At 40.6% G+C, this 18,921-nt stretch overlaps 1 protein-coding gene across 7 annotated transcripts in view; it reads left to right on the top strand.

Annotated features, from left to right (window-relative positions):
* LOC107223403 overlaps positions 1 to 18,921 on the top strand; it is a 97,779-nt gene that overhangs the window by 45,150 nt on the left and 33,708 nt on the right. For 4 of the 7 annotated variants that reach the window (XM_046743482.1, XM_046743479.1, XM_046743480.1 and 1 more), the window contains exons 3-7: positions 7,815 to 7,858; positions 9,755 to 9,845; positions 12,110 to 12,163; positions 13,303 to 13,311; positions 16,435 to 16,509. In XM_046743482.1, coding sequence (XP_046599438.1) covers positions 7,815 to 7,858; positions 9,755 to 9,845; positions 12,110 to 12,163; positions 13,303 to 13,311; positions 16,435 to 16,509 — 273 coding nt within the window. The remainder of the gene's footprint in view (positions 1 to 7,814; positions 7,859 to 9,754; positions 9,846 to 12,109; positions 12,164 to 13,302; positions 13,312 to 16,434; positions 16,510 to 18,921) is intronic. The other 3 variants (XM_046743483.1, XM_015663075.2, XM_015663076.2) reach the window with 2 other exon arrangements.

Raw genomic sequence — 18,921 nt, 5'->3', positions numbered from 1 at the left:
GTACGCAATGCGGCTGCTCATCTAATTCCGATATAACGACTATTTTTACTCTAGTTTAATTTGACAGCCCACGGGGGGCTTCAAAATTTGACTATTCATTCTCGTATAAATGTAATCAGGCCAAATTGTATTTGCAGTCGAATAGATTACAGTTATCGCGTATACGAGTGTGTAGCTCGATTGATTGGCCATTGTCAAAAGCGTACTCACAATCAGTCATCTTCTTGTCATTGCCACTTTCATAAAGGCCGAGTCCAGTATAAGGATACCTAAATATCCTTCGCACTTTCACCGATAACTTGCAGAATGTGATTATTCGAATTTCTTTGTAAAAAATGTCAGAAAATGAGGGTGAGTTTGCGTACGCGTGGCGTGAACCAGCCTCCGATCTAGCAAAAACTGCCGGACCCTATAACATTGTAACCGGAAATTTGAGCCGCACGTTTGAAAAGACGACAACTACCGTGCCTTTGGGCGACCCTCGGCTTCCCTCGTCGTTCGCATCTGACGGAATTCGAAATCGTTTTTTGCCCGCTGTAAACGAGCTCCCGCCACGCGCAGGGACGAATAGCGTTTGACGTTAATCTTGACGGTTGAGTTTCCACGTTGAAACTGTCGGCTCGTACCGCATATATCGTACGGTTATTTCCTAGCAAGCGTCTTGATGCCGTGCGAGCACTTCCCGCCGCATTTCATATATCATTTGGTGTTTAAGAAGGTAAAGAAAATACATGCTTCCGTATCTAAAGACTTGCTCTAGACTGGCACAATATATAGGAATCGTGCATACTCTCTTGTATTTGGTGTTATAGGTTCACAGGAAAAACGAGTATGCAGGCATAAGTAGACGATAAGTATACGCGTAGGTAAATACATATACATACACATATATACGTATACATTATAGATGTGTATACATTCCGTATGTTTAATCAGCATTTCGCGTATAAGCTCCGTCACTCTCCGTACGCCATTTATACTACCAGTAACAACGCAAACTCGTCTTCAGCGCAGCTTTGAATTCAGGACTTTAACGTCGCGCCCCTCTGAGTCACGTACGCAGACGTACCTCGATATATATCGTTTTCATGTGCTCAAACACGCGAGTCATAGTCGGTACAACGCGGCTTCACATGCATCCCTGCACAAACAAGGAGATTATTCGCGATATTTGAAAATGGGTAAAGCTAACTAGCCGTTAATTAGGTAATTATCTTCGTTATATCGAATACTTCGAAATTAAACCCTTAGCAGTATTTCGTGGCTGTCGTAGGTTTTTATGATTCGTTAGATGTTTATTCGTTTAACCTTTTTTATTTTTTAGGTTGTTTTTTTTTCTACGTTACGCCAGAACCAAGTGATTATCTTACCAGTATTATTGTTATCGTTATTATTATTACCACACATTGTCATTACACTATTATCACGACCAGTCGAGTAGCTATTGAAAAATCATCACTCTGATAATTTTCTATTTTGCAAAGTTTGTCAGGCGGGTGGAGGTGGTTGGGGCGATGGGGACGTTAATACTTAGTAATAATTACCGTTAACAAGGTAATACACATCAATTGCGCTAACAATAGTCCTGCACGCGAAAAAGAAACTGGACAAAAGGAGGCGCAAAAATATTGCGAATATGAACTCATTGGCAAATCGTAGTGTTGAAATAATGCCGCGACAAAATTGAAAACATTTCAGTTAGGCGTTCTGATTTTGATATCTTCCACTTTACCGTCTTTAACGGTGCTGTAATAATCCGATATTCTGCCAAGTGATAAACGTACGTTTATCATCAGGAATTGCCCTGCATCTGAAGAAGCATAACTAACGGGATTCGGTTGAATTTCAGTAGAAATGATTTTGACAAATACGATGGGTTGAAATCGCTCCACCACCGCCTAAAAGAAATTAAACAAAAACAAAAAAAAATTTTCAATAAGCTTTGGTGAACTAGGAGACCAACAATTTCACACTTTTATACAAAAGATAACTAACACGCCTATAACGTAACAATGACTTCATGTGTTACAATTATATTGTTACGGCATATAGTTTTCGACTACAATATAGTACGCGGTATATAATATGCGTGCATAAGATTATAATGAATTTTTCGTTTTCCTTGAACATTTACAAATTCACCGTTCATTATCATAATCGAGTTGTCACTCTTTCTTATCGAACAAAGTGTAAGTAGCAGCGTCTCTGTGTCAATTAATAACTTACTTAATTATATAGACGGTAGTCTCGCGTTTTGAATTTTACATGAATTTCTATAATCAATGAAACAATTACATGTGAGAATATTATTATATATAATATTATTATAGTATATTATAGGTACATATAGGAATACATTTCATCGTAATATATCATACATTATGCATATACACATAATATAAAATGTATCATACGTACAACGGTGTATTATCTTCTCGTACAAATGTATTGAGTAAAGATTCACCCGACTCTTGTTTCAAAATGCCGTGCCTATATGCATAAATAATCCACGCGAATGAAATCCACACGTCGCTCCAATCGTACTGCGTTGAAATAGCGAAACATCCTTCCAAATACCCTTACGGCCGTTAACCTGTCAAAATTCTCGATAAGTCCTCCTCTGATGGTAATTCTCCACACTGATTTACCGATAAAAAGTGACAGATCTGTCAGAGTTTGGGATTGCGGGCGGCTTCCTGATTTCTTCCGTTTTTTATTCCATTCTCAGATCCTTTCTCTCGATCCTCGTGAGCGTTGCGATTCAAAGAATGACCAGATAAGCCCGGTACTTGTACTATTTAAAAATTTGAGTAATGACCCGAAGAAATGAGATTCACAAATTAGTCAGGTAATTAAATTCGAAGATGATACGTCGAGTAAAATAATTGGTAATCTCATTGTAGCAGGATAGTGCAGGTCAGGTTATACGCTCTAACGCTGCTCCAGCGGCTGAGACTCACGAAAATTTTGTGAAAATTTTTAAATTACTACAGCCAAGAAGGAAACCGCACTAATTAAGCCATTTTTATGCAGCAATTAAAAAGTTCGTGCATCCTAAGACCCGCGACTCAATTCTTTGATACCCGCGTCTCTCGGGCCACCCGTCTGAGTGAAAAATACATAGGTACTCGGTGAATCGATATTCCGCCTCGCTACACATACACACCTAGTATATATACAAATATTGGTAAAACTAAAAATTCAGGAAGTACGTATACACGGTGTGAGAAGGAACCATGTAGCAACACATTGCGACGGTCTAGGTAAAGCTAGAAGGTAATACAGGGAGATAAAAATAAATAAATGGCAAGCGAAATAAAGTAATAATAAAAATAAAAGAGAAGGAAGAAAAAATCAGCCAAAGAACACCGGAGGCGGTGCGAACAGGAATGGAAATGGAAAGTGAAGCGTAGCGAAACTTGCAGGGAAAGGTCCTTCGGCCGGTTTCCATTTTAGCCTCCCTTCTTTCCCTCAATTTCTTTTCACCCTCCTCGTCACCTCTCTCGGGGTTGTTTGAGAGATCGTGCAAGGAAAGTTTGCCAGTCCCGAATCTGCCCCTCGCTGTTCCCGCTCCACTTGCAGCTGGCCAAGTTCCGACGTTTCCTATCCCATGTTTCGCGTTTCAGAATTCGCTATACGCCGAGCACGTCGCTGTCGAACTATTAATTCGAAGTCGGGCTCCGGAGCGGAACTTAAAGCCCGAGCCTTGGACGTGCAGCCTCTGCAGCTTTGAACGCGACAGAGCTTTAATCGTGATACTTTTCCGAAAACTCCTTTGCCGCCGAAAGCCAGTATAAGAAGCTTAATTAATCTATCTTCTGAATAATCTGCTCCTCATTAAAATCCGACCGCGTATCCCGAGCCGGCATCTCGTTAATAAACAATTGCCGTGTTGAATTCAGACCTGAAACTGCGTGACTGCAAGGCTTGGCAGCCTTTCATGCGATTCCGCTTGTCGCAAGTTCCCCAAATAGATTCAAAGAATCATGCAGGCACTGAATGCAGGTACCCTATATGAGCGTCCCCTCTCTCCCCGGAACCAGTAAAATAAATTCCACGAAACTGTAAGAAAAAGCTTTTTGCGCACAATATATCTGCATCCACATAGGTATATAGGTATAACATATAAATGTTGGCGTGAGATTAATCACGACAACGGGATTTACAGCCGAGCTGGTGTAGAGCGTAATTATATCCAACATACACGACGCGCGTATGTGACACTGCACACACTCACAAACTAGGTTATCGTTACACACACACACATACACACACACCCATATACGTACATGCGTACACGGGTCAGGCATTAACATATCATACAATGCACGCAGGCGGAAACGCACACGCGACCTCTGCAAAGGCAAAACTTCGTAGGCCGTTGTAATTCTTCTATCGTGTATATTTCTGTATACGGGTATATAATATATAAATATATCGTACGTATATATATACATATATGCGTATAAAAATAGGAGGAAAGAATAAAAAAGAAATTAAGAACATATTTTTATCTCTTTCTCCCGAGGCTCAAGGTCAGTGAATGGATGCGCAAGTAAATGAATACAAGCCGTTGAACCGAAGTGCCGATAAATCACCGAATTCCGCACATCGCCACTCGGAAGCGATTCCTGGCGATGTACGACTGTGGGGGCATTCAATGACATTCGTTTCCGTGCTAGTTTCGAATAAATCAATTAAACAGCTTGACTGCTCAGGGAGCGTTACTCCCGTTTGTTTGCTCACGTACGTTGGTCTACATGCTTATTCATGGTACCCGATATAAGGTGCGTGTACTCCCGCGTATGTAAACAGGGTTTACATCCACCCCTCTTATTGTTACGAAAAGACAGCGCCGTGAAGGTAGCAAAGATGTCAAGCGTAAGAAGCTGATGGGAAAACTTTCGTCATCAATTTGTAGCAACAAAGAGCTGCTAATTTCCCTTGGAAATATACACACGGGCGTACCAGCCATGCTCACCTACTACCTCTTTAGCTTTCCGTTTACCGAGTTTGAATTTCAAAGTTTGTCGTACAGAGCCTACGTTATGCATTACGCATGGATGGAAATCGCGGATATTGTACGAATTGAAATTAAATTGGAACGACGTAGAAATTGTTATCCAACGTCTGTTGAACTTTATGACAGTAAAATTTTCCCAACATATTTGACATGTCACGTTTTGATACGAAAAAAAAACTGCCGGTTGCAAAGTCAATTAACACATCACGAAGTTCACGGCTTGTGGTAAACGCACGTGCCTATTACATGCAGCATAAATGTAATCAAAGTAGCGGAGAACAAGTTTTTCGCTCCTCTGAATCTGAATGAAATTTTTAAGCCAGTTAACGCAAAACTTGCGGATGTATTCGCAAGTTCAAAATCAAATTCTATCGTGAATATTTTTATACACCGCTGCGTGGTTCGCAGATTCGATGATTCTGAAATTTCACACTGCGGTCCAACGATATAAGCGTAAACGTGGCGATTCTTTTCTCGTAAATTATACGCTACGTCCTATACGTAGTTCTGTAATTTCACGGCGTAAAAGTTACAGTTGCACGTGACAGGATCCTTTCACTTGCTTTGGGCCTCGATAAGAATCAGCGGTATACCTATATCATCTCTCCATATCACTAACATTGTACCACACTAGATGTCATATCATTAAAATCATCGATCGAATAAGTTAATGGCTTGGTATAGAAGATAGAACATCATATACATTAGAATGTTCAGGCTTGCAATATTAATACCGTGAATGTAGAATGTTAATAAGGCCTAACTGATAAATGAACCAATTTCGTTGTAAATGTTGCTTGTCAGACGTGTATTAATTGTAAAAGAAGCAAAGCTAAAAACGTTTATTTACTCTTCCTCAATTTCCAAATCGTCTCGATCCAAGAAGACTCGCAAAACGTTCAACGCATAACCGCCAAGTAGGCAGTTCATTTCGCAGGGATCAATCCCACAGAGCCTATAAATGTGTTGTAAAATTTCGTTTTTTTGTCAAGTTGCTCAATTGTCGCACAGATTTCTGACGAAAAAAAAGGAACCGTGTCATGACGTGAATTTCTAACAAGAATAGAAATGCCTATCATCGCGTCGTTGCAAATACGCAGAAAAATGAACAGAAAGGTATGGATGATTCCCGTGAACTTAACTGACTCGCGGATCTTCTTCGAAAAAGTCGTTTTTGGATCAGCCCACAAACTGGTATTACGAGTATAAAAATACATCGAAAGACGTTCTTCCAGCAAGAATATTGAAAATTTCGCAAGAATTTCGCCGAAAAATGTTATATTCTGCCACGAGACTGTTTTTCACTCACGAAAATACCCGTGCATGGGAACTAATTCTATAACACTTGTTACGCTGTCTATAAGTTTATCTATTATATATCAACGACAAAGATTCTACTATACGTATTAAGCATATATTTATATTGTACTGTTGAACTGTACCCTTTGCTTCGCCAGATAAGAGCGGCGAGATTCGGAGTTCCCGAAATTAGTTCTTCGCGGCTAATGATCCAATGTTCGAAGAAGAGTCGAGTCCCCCGTTCGATCTGGTCAACGATCATCCTCGAATCTCGCTCCTCGAGCCTCGCGAAAGCCAAACGAACGATTACATGCAGCTAGGTACTCGAGGCGAATTTCCAACCTGCATAATTACTGGATAATAATTTCAAAAATTTTATCGCAACTCAGCAGGTCGTTGCCAGTGGAAATCGCCTGGTACCTATATATTTATATTAATTGCGTAAAACTGTATGTGGCAAAACATTGTGCTTATGCGGCCACAGAATTAACCAAACTATCATGTATTATCCCGCTATAATTATCTTCGTGACATTACGTTACAGCTGCGTAAAGCAAAACGGCCAAATTTGCAGATTCGGGTTTTTGGCACGGTCCAACCGACTCGATACAATCGTCAACCCGATTTCCAAGTTATATCCGTCTATTGCAAAAAGTGAATTGGATACATCCCTTCACCGTTTACGGGCTAATATTAATAGTCTCGCGTAACGGCTCGCTCATAGAGTACGAAGTTTTTACGTCACTTCTAGCGTGTAATATCAAGACCGCCCATTCGGCATCGATTTAATTGCCTATATTTCAAAATGTAACTTTTTGTTTGTCAAATGCGTTTCGGGTATACCTCTGTAGTTAATCGGTATTGGTTCAAATTTTTACGATCACCACGGAGTATTACATTTTGATTTTAGCGTTGTCAACTCGGTTGTCATTCGACGTCAATTCGCCTTCCCTGTAACGTAATGAAGTATCTATCAACCCGCTCAATTGCCGACTACGTAGTATTTTTTAGCGTTTCGCTGACGGACTGGCACGCGTTTTGACTTGCATTCCGCGAAAAGGGAAGTCAGTTGCGTGATGATTTGGACCGCGAATTCTCCACTCGGCAATCTTTCGGGTGGCTTAAGATCGACGAACGCGGACTTACAATTGCTTACTCTTGCCGTTTTGCATACCTACGTAGATGAAAGTAAGGAAAGTAAGTAAAATTCGTGTTTAACACGCGTAGAAGAGAAAGCGCAGAGCTTTGTGAGAATTAACAAAGTTATCAAAGTTAGTCGGCAATTGTATTAGGTATATGCCCACGCTACTGTACCGCAGCTTTTCTGTGGCCGCATGTTTCTAATAAGACTGTGAATTATGATTACTATTATAATTATTATTGTCATTATCATTATTGTTATTCACACGACAAAGTTTCCCCTTCCCCTACCCTCATCATTATTATTTATTGTTGTTAGCCTGTTTTAATAAAATTGTTTTTTGTTTGTTAGAACGGCAGCGGACCCGGAGGTGACGCAAGCGGACGCAGCAATGGGTAAGTTACGTACACCGTAACGCTTTTTAGAACCGATTAGCAGTTTCGAATTCCACGTTTTTACATTTAGTGGTTACGAAGAGCGAACGGACAAAGAAAGGCGGAACATCGCTGGAGAAAATTAATTTCCAGCTCGTTTTAACTGACGTTTTAATCGGTAGGATCGCGAGGCACAAAAATCCCAGCCGTTTATTTGGCTCGCAGAAAATTGAACGTTAGCTTCGGGCCGGACTGAACGTTTTTGTTCAGTCAAACACAAATAAGCTCTCCACCCTCGGTTTTAAACACATTTCTGACTAAACTGGGATTAACCGTGGGCCTCAAGGCTTCGTACGGACTCTGAAATATAATCGAAGCCTGGGGATACCCGGCGTTGACACTTATCAGGCTTGGTCGGAGTTTCTTTTCGTTTTTTCATTGTTAATTCGTGTAATTGCATGGTTGCGATTCGAGAGACGGCAAGCGAATAAATCATGCGGAATATACCCAACGTGGTTCACGTGATATGAAAGTGGGACAACGCGAATGCAGATTATAGGTGGGCGTATCCGAGGCGCTAGGTGGTAACCCAGATTCCACAATACCGGCCATAACCCCGAGGAACCGAGCAATCGAAATTAACGATAAGACAAAGGTAAATTCGGTCCCTCGGTTGAGACATCAGCGAGTCTTGAGGGCCATTTCCAGGCGCCAACCGAGACCAGGCTATCTTCTAAGGATATCTGGAACGTCGCGAGTTACCAGTTAGCTTCTGTCCGAATGCTGGGTCGGGAATACAAAGCAAGTAATTCGCGTCTTCTCTGAATGCAGGCTTTTCTTGCTCGTACACACCCGCGACTATCTCGACGGGAATCCACGACGCGCCTACTTTGACCACCGCCGATGTATACAAGTGTGCGTGTATACATGGGAAATAACGCAATTCGGTTGGTAACCGCCTTGGCGTAACCGGGCGAAATTTATTCCCGTTTCGCATGCCATCGGACCGTGCGTGCGTCGCCCGGTTCTGGCTCGTACTTTTTGAAAAAAGCTCGCCGAATGATTAATCGCCGACTTCGTTTTCATATTAAAAACTTGGAAGAGTTTTCATGCCAGTCACCTCTTTACACCCTTACAATTAGGTTGAATTATTATTTGACCTAATTTTGATGGGTGCGCTTTTAATCCCGTGTACAAGATATGATTAACGGCTCATTTCTCAGTCTGACGCTATGTTGAAACCCTACGTCAAACCTTCCGTGAATTTTTTTTTCCCCCTTTACGAATCCACGATCAAAACACTTGATGACATTTTTGTAATAATTGTCCACAAATTTACACTCATATCATATTGAAATTTATACTCCTGGTGAGAGTAAAAAGTGATATTCAAATAAGTACCCCGAGTTTGGAGTTTTTCAAATCGATCAAAATTTTGCTGATAAACAGACAAATCGTGAGATTCTTGTGACTTTGAAAGTCACTTCCGGTGACCCTTAACGAAAGAAAAAGATATCCACGATGGCTTCGAAATTAAGTAATACGTTAATCGAATCATTTCTTCTCTTCTTTTACCTCCAAGTCAAAACGAACCCCAGCCTATACGCAGCTGAAAATAATTGCCCCTACGTGCCGTGATAAGTTTAACGCAGGGATGAAACGAATAGAGTACTGTAAGAGACTCGGGTAGCAGTGGGTGAGTGACGTGGCCGACTCGGAGTCGGTGGCAATTGATTGATTTTCGAGTTAGTCTACTACAAGGGTGTTTCAAAGGGGCGTGTTTGCGTCAGCACTACACGCGCGTATATATATATATATATATATATATATATATGTATGTATGTACACACTACACATAGAAAATTGAAGCTTCCGAGTGCCAGGTAATAATAAGGAAATAATCACATTTGCTTCCAGCCATCCTGGAGATAACCCATTCTACAGCAACATCGACAGCATGCCGGACATTCGGCCACGTCGCAAGTCGATACCCCTGGTCTCTGAGCTGGTACGTAATTTGCTCGCTCCTCCTCCTGTTCATTCATCTATCTATCTATCGATCTGTCTATCTTTCTCCGTCACTTCCGTTTTATCCGTCATCCCGACATACTCCGGCAGCCCACTTTCCCTCTCTCTCTCTCTTTCCGTCCATATCTCTGCATCTCTCTCTCACTCTTTCTATATCTCTCTCTCTCTCTCTCTCTCTCTCCTTCTTTCATCTCAGCACCTTTCCATTCTTCTCTATTTCCAGCCCCTCGATCCCTCCGTTTCATACTCTCGCTTAACCATCAGCTACTCGCCAATATTCTCTCTGTGCTATTGGAGACGATGAATTACTGTTTCGAATAACCACAGGTCTCGTGTCGATACCCAAGGGCAGTGAATTACCGATCCGATTTTTTTTTCCCCCCCGTTTTTTGATTCTTTTTACACTTTACATTTGCTCGTTTCATTTTTCACTCTCGATTCAAGGCTTCCGGTTTGATCGGCGATCCGGAATATCTGGATGGTCGAATCGGACAATTCGACAACTTTCCTGCACGTGTACAACACGGATCTTCAAAGGTCCCTAAGAACCCGCTGATTATTATCGCGAGCCTGATCGTCGGGCTTACGTTGATGTCGTTCGAGGAAAAAAAAGTTTTACGGCTACCTCACCGTGATCTTCACTCCCTTGGTTATTGCAGCACGATACTCCCACTTCCCTGACAAGATGACGGTTTCCTCCAGGCCAAGGGTTTCCAAGGGCGTTAAGGGCAATGCGACTGAGCCCCCTTCGTGCGCAGAAAATGGCTCGTTCCTTCCAAGGCTAAATGGGATTTTCAAGCCCCTTTTTCAATCATTAGCGGGAATCTCGTGTAAGGTCCTGTGCCACAGCTAGCTCCGCAATTTTGGATAATACACTTTCCTTTTACCGGCCTCGATTATCCCGGATATCATCGAATCGTTTCTGACAGTCGGAGTCACGTGGAAGCAAACGAGCCGAACAGGTATGCTGTTCTGGCTTTTGACATTGCCAAAAAGGTCGTTGGGAATAATTTCCTTGCATCAGCATCGCGTTTTAATATCATGGATTTCCTTCCACGGATGCGCTTCTCGGCTGATTGTGGTAACGTCCAATTACGCCTTGTCTGAAACAGCAATTAGCCACCGGCCTGGACTAGCCGTCCGTCTTGAAATTATACCTGCAAGAACCGTATATTGTTATGCATTCACGTGTATAACCGGTCCCCTGTGTGTCTGGAATCTGCATACCAAATGACGATCATTTCATTAAGTCTTTGTCGAAATGTACACGAACAGCGAAGTGGGTAAGCCAAATGGCGTGCCCAGGTGAATTCCGTAAACTGCTGAAATTACCCTCGGTAACAACGGTATACGCGTATTCGCTAATCTAACCGTCAAATTTCTAAATGTTGTGTGTCCCGTTTTCTCGAAACATTTGTCAAGCTCTGTTTTTACACTCACGTATAATCTATCTGTGCACCGCTCAATATGTTCGAGTGCCTCGAAACTTGTCTCCTTCGTACTCACGCGAACAGTATAACAGCTTGCCGATTTCTTTGTTAAAATTTTTCCAAATGTTTCGACGAACTACATTCGTATTTCCCTATATTTAATGTGTGTTCTACGTTTCAGTGTATCGTCGCACCCTTTACAATCCATTTTTCCTCACCCCAAATTATCCCTCTCGCTACGCCTATACGTCAACGTTCAACGGAAGATGCTTTCGTTTCGACGCCCTTGATCCTCAACCGTTCAAACATTGTTCAAATATTTTCCCACGAGACGAGACGAGTTAAAAAAAAAAAAAAACATGCAAAATGTGACCAACGTGGCTGTTGGTTTTCCCTGGGTCGCGGTACTCGATCCTTTCTGACGATTTAATTCGCGTCGATCAAGCGGGTGGAAAATTGCAAGAGAGAGTAACGCGTGTCAAAGATTTCGGAACAAAAGTCACAATGCTAATAGCGATGTGACAAAAGCGTCAGAGACTTTCTTGCAATTTCGAACCACGCTTTTTCGCCGTAGGCATTGATCACGCGTCCCGTAAATGTTGAGTGTCAATTGTCGAAACGGTGACTGTCTAATTGTTTGTTATTCACATACATTCATGTTCCATTGAACCACTCACCGATAATTAAGTTTCCCGGTGCCTATTTTTTTGAAAATTTCACCATATTTCGACTTAACACAATCACCGCATAGACCGGGATCGGATAATTAACGCATCTCCTAGGGCAGTTTATGAACGAGTTTTATTTCCAATAGCGGAACATTGTCTTCACTAGTGATAAACACGGAGACTGGAAATTGAGAGAAGAGGTACGTACATGCGTACCAGTTGAAGTGGTAAACACCCTAATTGCGAGTAGACGAGACACCGATTCGCTAAATCGTTGATTGAATAACCTATGTATTTGTAATCGCGGCTTTTACGGTATACCAGCCAATTAAACGAAAGTAGTGCTTATCTGCGCCAAATAGAACCTCTCTACTTCCAGTTTAGCGAACCATTAACTGCACCCGCAGCTATCATCGAGTCAATTTTTTTCCCCTGCACGGAGCAGTGTTCGATGTTCAACTGCAGACGTGCATTCATCGAAGATTTATCACTGTTCTCGTTTCCGAGTTTTAATTCATCCCCCCATGTCTGGTATTAGTTGCTTCCATTGGATTTTTCAACACGTCAATTGACCCCTGCATCACAGTACATGCAATAGATCAGTTCGATTCCTCGTATTCTCGCGCGTAAATTCGAGACGCATCATTTTAAACGTATTATCGCAATTTTCATATTATACTCCCCCGGTCCTCTTCTCATCCAAATTCCCCGCGCTTCCGTTTTAATCCCCATAATCACGGTATCATCGCCAACTAATTAATCCTTCCAGGAAAACAATAATTGTTTTTTTTTTTTTTTTCCTCTTTTCTGAGTGTTTGTATATCCGCGTGGAACAAACCTTCTCCCGTAAGCATTTCAGTGTTGCCAGAATCAAAGAAAAAAAATGAATATTCACATCACCTCGGTTTGGCTGGGAAAATTATCGCTATTCTGCTGATAGATGCCGCATAACAACAACTTTCGCAAATTTTTTATCGCGGTGAAAAATTGAAACCTAACGAACATCGATTATTTCTATCAGCCATACCGTGGAAGAAGTAATTTCATTTTTTTTTTTTTTTTTTTTTTTTCTATCCAAGTTTTTTCATGTACCGTAATTTTGTAACTTTGTACTTCTGTAGTTCTTTAAAATCGCGTATATACATACATGAATATACGGATACAGATGTGGGCCTATTGATGTATGTATCTACGGCATATCTGTAACGTCCATGGAGAAAGAAACAAACTCATCAGCACATAATTACTATTCTTGTTTGTTCTCTGTGGCGACCGTTGTACTCTCTCCAACACACCTGAACCACTCACTGACCTCTCAAATTCAAAACTCTACCTCCAGGTCTTGAAGGTACAAAATCAATGAGTCCTTACCAAAATTAATATACGCATGAGTTATTGTTGGGGTATTGCTGCATGCTCAACGAACGGGGCTTTCCGTTGCATTAACAACATATCCGTAGATTGCATTGAATGCGTATACTTATACATATATAGTATTAAAATTACGTCGTAAATTTCCCAACGCACCTTGCAGTCATGGTTCAAGTTTTATTTTTCCACCTTCAAGGGCGTTTTTTCTCGTTTCGCACTTGGCGTGACGAAATTATGGAATGTTTGCAAAAACTTTCGTCGCATGTGGGCAAATGTCTGAAATTACTACCGCACACAAAACTTGATCTATACAATCACATATAAATATGTATGCACATATACACGATTTATATGCATGAGTGCCAATTGTATACGGGACTAAACTTAGCCGAACTGTAACTGCAAGATGCCAATTCATCATTCGTACAACGTGCTCGGCATAATTTATCGCAGCTTGTACAACAAGAAACCGCCCCGAGAACGCTGTATTATTAATTCAAGTGATTAGACGACGGTTTGTGAATAATTTCGATAACAATGAATCGTTCGAAACGACATCGTTATCGTTTTTCCAAACTGTTCGCTCATCGTTCAATTTCTTTCGCGCAAAATATATCATAATTCTCATCGATGAGATAATTTTGCTTACATGTATTTGCTACTTTGCTTTTCTACGCGTATCCAATACATCAAACAGCATGAATTTTTTATGTATACTTGTCCACGTATGATGTATATACATATTGTATATATCAGGGCCGCACGACTCCACCGAGAATAAATCAATACCGTAAGCAAGGTATTTTATTTTTCGCAAGGATGGCAACTCGCGATCAGTACTTAAGTGCAAGTAGCAAGAAAAAAAAAACATAAAAATAAGAGAAAGCCGAGGTTAAAAGTACGACAATAAATCGTCACGATCTTTGATTCGTAATTGACGATGAGGCGGCGAACTCTGTTCATCTCCGGTTACGAACTTTGCACGAGTAATTTTTCGCAGTGTCCGATCCTTGCACAAAATAAAATCCATTGGCTACAGTTGTGCCAAATCGCTGCTTTTATCTTTCCGCCATTTAACGCCAAACTAGCTGTTATCTTTACACAACTTATACTAGTAGGTATATGAATAGAGAATATGTATCGATCTCCTCACCTGCAGATTTTCGATCGAATCGAAGACGAATAAATAGCAATTATCTCTGGTAGTTAGACGGAACGACGCGATATTATGCCGGGGATTTTTGAAGCCCAACTTCCCGGGTGCTTGGGACAAAAGTGGTGTAAGTTGCAGGTCGAGTCAAGGCCTGCAAAGAATGCCAAGTAGAGCACTTTCGAGGAATACATCCAGTATGTGACATAGCTATGCATAGGTAGGCGTGTGTACATGCATAGGCACACTCGCAACTATACATACGTCGGGCAAGATCTTAATTGAAATCTCGAGGCTCGAGGCTCTGCTCGCGCTGCGAGTCACGGCATGCCTAATTGGTCTAGATTTTTACCTTATTGTTAGAAACCTTTGTGTTATCGATCTATCGTTTCGTTCCTATGCTTACACATATACATATAGATATTACGTATCGATGTAGAATTTCTCACTATTAGGCATATAGCCGATGTTGACGCTTCGTAGATTCATATCGATGAATAGAGGAGACACTCAATTTGGAACAACGACACGACTGCTACTCATACATATGCGTATGGAAATTTTTTCAACTACCACTCAGCACGTCATATTCTCCCGGACATCGCTACGCCTCGCATCCTATCAATTGATCCGTAAAATAATCATCGACAGATGTATGATGAATTGCGTGGAATATTTTATTACGGATCAGAGTCAACAAGGGCGATCAGCTTTGACCGGGAAATGGCGCGAACGTGTTTCATATACGCTGTACGACACAAAACAGATTATAATCGAACAGCGACGTAATTTTTTTTTTTTTTTTTCTTACAATCATTCGTTTCACCCACACTTCTCTTGTAATATATGTATTATTTCATGCATAGGTATATATAATACATATATTTTCACCCTGTGTAGGTATATATACATATATATCGTGAATACTCTTAGGTATATGTAATGCAATTGTTATTATGTGGCTATAGCATTGAAAGCCCGTTGGCTACAGCACGAAGCGACACGTTGCTTTATCTCGTCATCTTGTTTCTACATATGTAACAGAATTCATTTTTAATAAAGCGCTCGCTTCATCCGATCTCAAAAATAATTTGGCAATCATATTCGAGTTTTACATTAACAATCGCAAAGCTAGGTTCACCACATATTCACGTACGTATTTCGGCTTGGATTAAGAAAAAAAAGGGATGCAAGTTTTTAAACACGTTCATTTCTTATTACCGCTGTATAACGATTCACCGATTCGCATATTATGCAAGTATCGCTGTGCAACCGCAATATTTTATACTCCGGTACTTTTTTCGTTATTTACCATTTCTTCTTTTTATTTTTACATTTAATTCTAGTGAAATTCAAACTGTGCACCGTAGATTCGAAATTCGACCAGACCTACTTTTCTGAGCATTTGTTATTGCAAACATAACTGACGCGCAGCTACGGAAATTTCCGTTGCTGAGCTGTGTTTGTGTTTCTCTGTCCAATTTTTAATCAGATCAAATGGATCGTGTAAATATTTTACATAGAAACTTTTCAATCCTGTTATCTTATTTTCTTTTCCTCTGGACATACGTTATACGTATAAGTTGGACCGATCTTGTCACAAACTCTTGACAGGAACTTCCGTACATACGATATGCCAAACACATATATGCATAAGTACACATTATGTATATAGTTGTAATTTTCTGTAAACTTATATCGACCGAAATTTGCACATTGCGAAACGTCTGTACATACATCATACTATACATATGTATAAAGTAATTGCTGAATTGAAACTACATATGGCTTTTCTATATACTATATTCTTCGACTTGTATTTAGCCTCGAGTCTTAAAAGTAGATACTGTTATACTCGACTATACTTATATATTTTTGGGCACTATAGTTGAATTCGCACGCGAATTTATCGAAAACGATGTGAGAAAATTAATTTTCAACATTCCTCAGACAATGGCAGCGACGAAGAGAAACGCGGGACTTACTTCAGCCGTTCCTCGAGCCACCCTCAACGACGAGGATTTGGTAAGTCTGCTCACCTAATTTATACACAATCCTTATCCCTTATGAAAATAATTTCTTTGTAACTCTCAGAGCTGTGAATAACGCATTTCAACCCTTCTATACTCACGAACACGTTGCCTTAAACCTAGAATCAATTCCCATGAAAATTCAAGAAACCCTGCGACATCAACACGTACGATACAGGTGTGCGTATAATTCCTGTATACCACAGGACAGGTTAGCGGGGTACGTTTTGATTGAAGATAAAATTAAATTTCCTTGTCAGGGGTAGTAAGCTTTATCCAGAATTAAGTTAAATCTAACACACGACCGCCCAAAATGAGGATAAACTTGGTAAGTTTATACAGACCCCGATCTGGTGAGGAAATTTTAATTAGGAAACGCAGGATCCGAATCATTGCGATTATGAACAAACTTTGTGTTATGTAGTGTGAAAAAAAAATTTTGAGCACAGCTCAGAAAACGGTATAATCGTATCACTTTCGTTGATTACTGTTTTCGCGCATGCACGGCATACACCGGCGAAATTTACAAATTTTTCACTTATCCACGCAGATATATGTGTGTGTATAAATTTGACGGGTTCTCGACAGAGACTTGGTACCGCACGTGGCGTAACTTAATCACGGAATTCGCAGTTTACGGTTAAAAAAAAAAAAATTCTCGCCACCGCTGTGTCCCGTTTTATACTCAAGTTCCGCCTACAATCCTTATTCGCCTTTTATCGCAACTCGTGTTTATCGGCGGTTTTCGCAATCACGTTTCTCTCTTTCCGGTCCGATTTGACGGTAAAAACAAAATTTCGTATTTACCAAACTGCGTGTAAATACATATAAACGTACGGCGGCGAACGCGTCGTAAGTAATAATTTATCGTGAAAACGCGACGGTTTCGCATATAGCTGTTTACTAATGAAATTATTCTACAACTATATTCCTCGTGTAATTAATATACACCAAAAGCACTTTGGATTCCTCGTGTGATAAATACCACGTATACACCTTCTGTTACCTGTTACCTGTTATACACGACACGCCTCATTTCACTTGAACATAAAAAAAGTAAGGTAAAAGAAACAAGAAAAATTCTTATCAATATAAATCTACTTGTATAATAATATAATTTGAAAGGTTTTAATTAAAATATCAATCTTTTCTGATATCTACTATGCTGCGTTTTATGCTCATTACCACGCTGTCTCTATTTTATTGCACGTAAGTGTGTCTCGCTCTCTGCAAGGTCTATAGCAAGTTTATTATATTCATAATGTATAGAAAATCAAATTAACACCCCCCCCCCCCCCCCCCCCCGCATAGAAAATACTAAGTAGGTCTATGAACAGTAGATTAAGATTCAATTTCCTGTCAGGAATAACTCCGTATTCTACCTATACCACAAATTATAGGTATAAAAATAGGACCTTACATAGGTAGCGCTAGGGTAACGTATCACCTTCGATTTTAAATTTCGTCGCACGAAAACAACGCGATGGCAAAAGTTTGCTGCAACGGCCCCTGACGAAGCAGCATCGCCTACCCAAGCCAACAAGCTCAATTACACCCGCACAGGGTGTAAATATTTTTCCGTTTTCCATATCAACCTGCCGTGACATCGAAATGGATTATATTGCCGTAAATCGCTCTTCGCCTGCAGTAGTCGCCGTTCAATAATCAATCGACTTATAAAAGCATGCATTATCCGGCCCATTCATCTATTGTTGAACAGTCGCCGTTGTCTGGTCGCATCAAAATCATCCGCATTTCCGCGTATCGATCCTAGCAAATTACATGAATTTTTTATACATCTTGCGGTATTGATATACATGTATATATATCAAATTACATATGCTTGTTTACTTTCTCTATTGCTCTGCCAATTGCAATTTGAAAAGTGGCAAACTTTTGCTATCGACGCTGCAGTGTGACGAAATGAACTTCCGACGAGAAAGCTTCGTCTTGTGAAATTGGGACGATAGTCGAGACGCTCAAGTTCACGCAGTACGAGACGTGCTTTTTAGGATATGTTTAATGCTTTTTCCTTATAGTTTTAGCAAAAGGTCAGAGAAATTGCGAAATTCTTTTCACCACGATTCGACACGTTTTACTGTTCGATCGGAAATGCTTGCTCGAAAAGTCTCGCAACTTTCTCAAACCATCCCCAAAGCTAACATTACATATACATATATAATACATATGTGATATATATGTATTGGCAGACATGCAGGCACCGTTTGCCATGTTACCCAACTGTAGAGCTTCCGGTGTGAGATTTTTGCCCTTCGAATGCTTGCGTGTACGTGTATTATATTCGTATACATGCAATTTAATGTCTACGTGCGGGTGAATGTGAATATACGAAGGAGAAAATGAAGAAAGGGAAAACGGGCGGGGCTGAATTTTTCATGAAGGCAAA

The sequence above is a fragment of the Neodiprion lecontei genome, chromosome 6, assembly GCF_021901455.1.
Source record: "Neodiprion lecontei isolate iyNeoLeco1 chromosome 6, iyNeoLeco1.1, whole genome shotgun sequence".
Taxonomy (NCBI): domain Eukaryota; kingdom Metazoa; phylum Arthropoda; class Insecta; order Hymenoptera; family Diprionidae; genus Neodiprion; species Neodiprion lecontei.
This window is presented reverse-complemented; position numbering and strand designations above follow the sequence as displayed.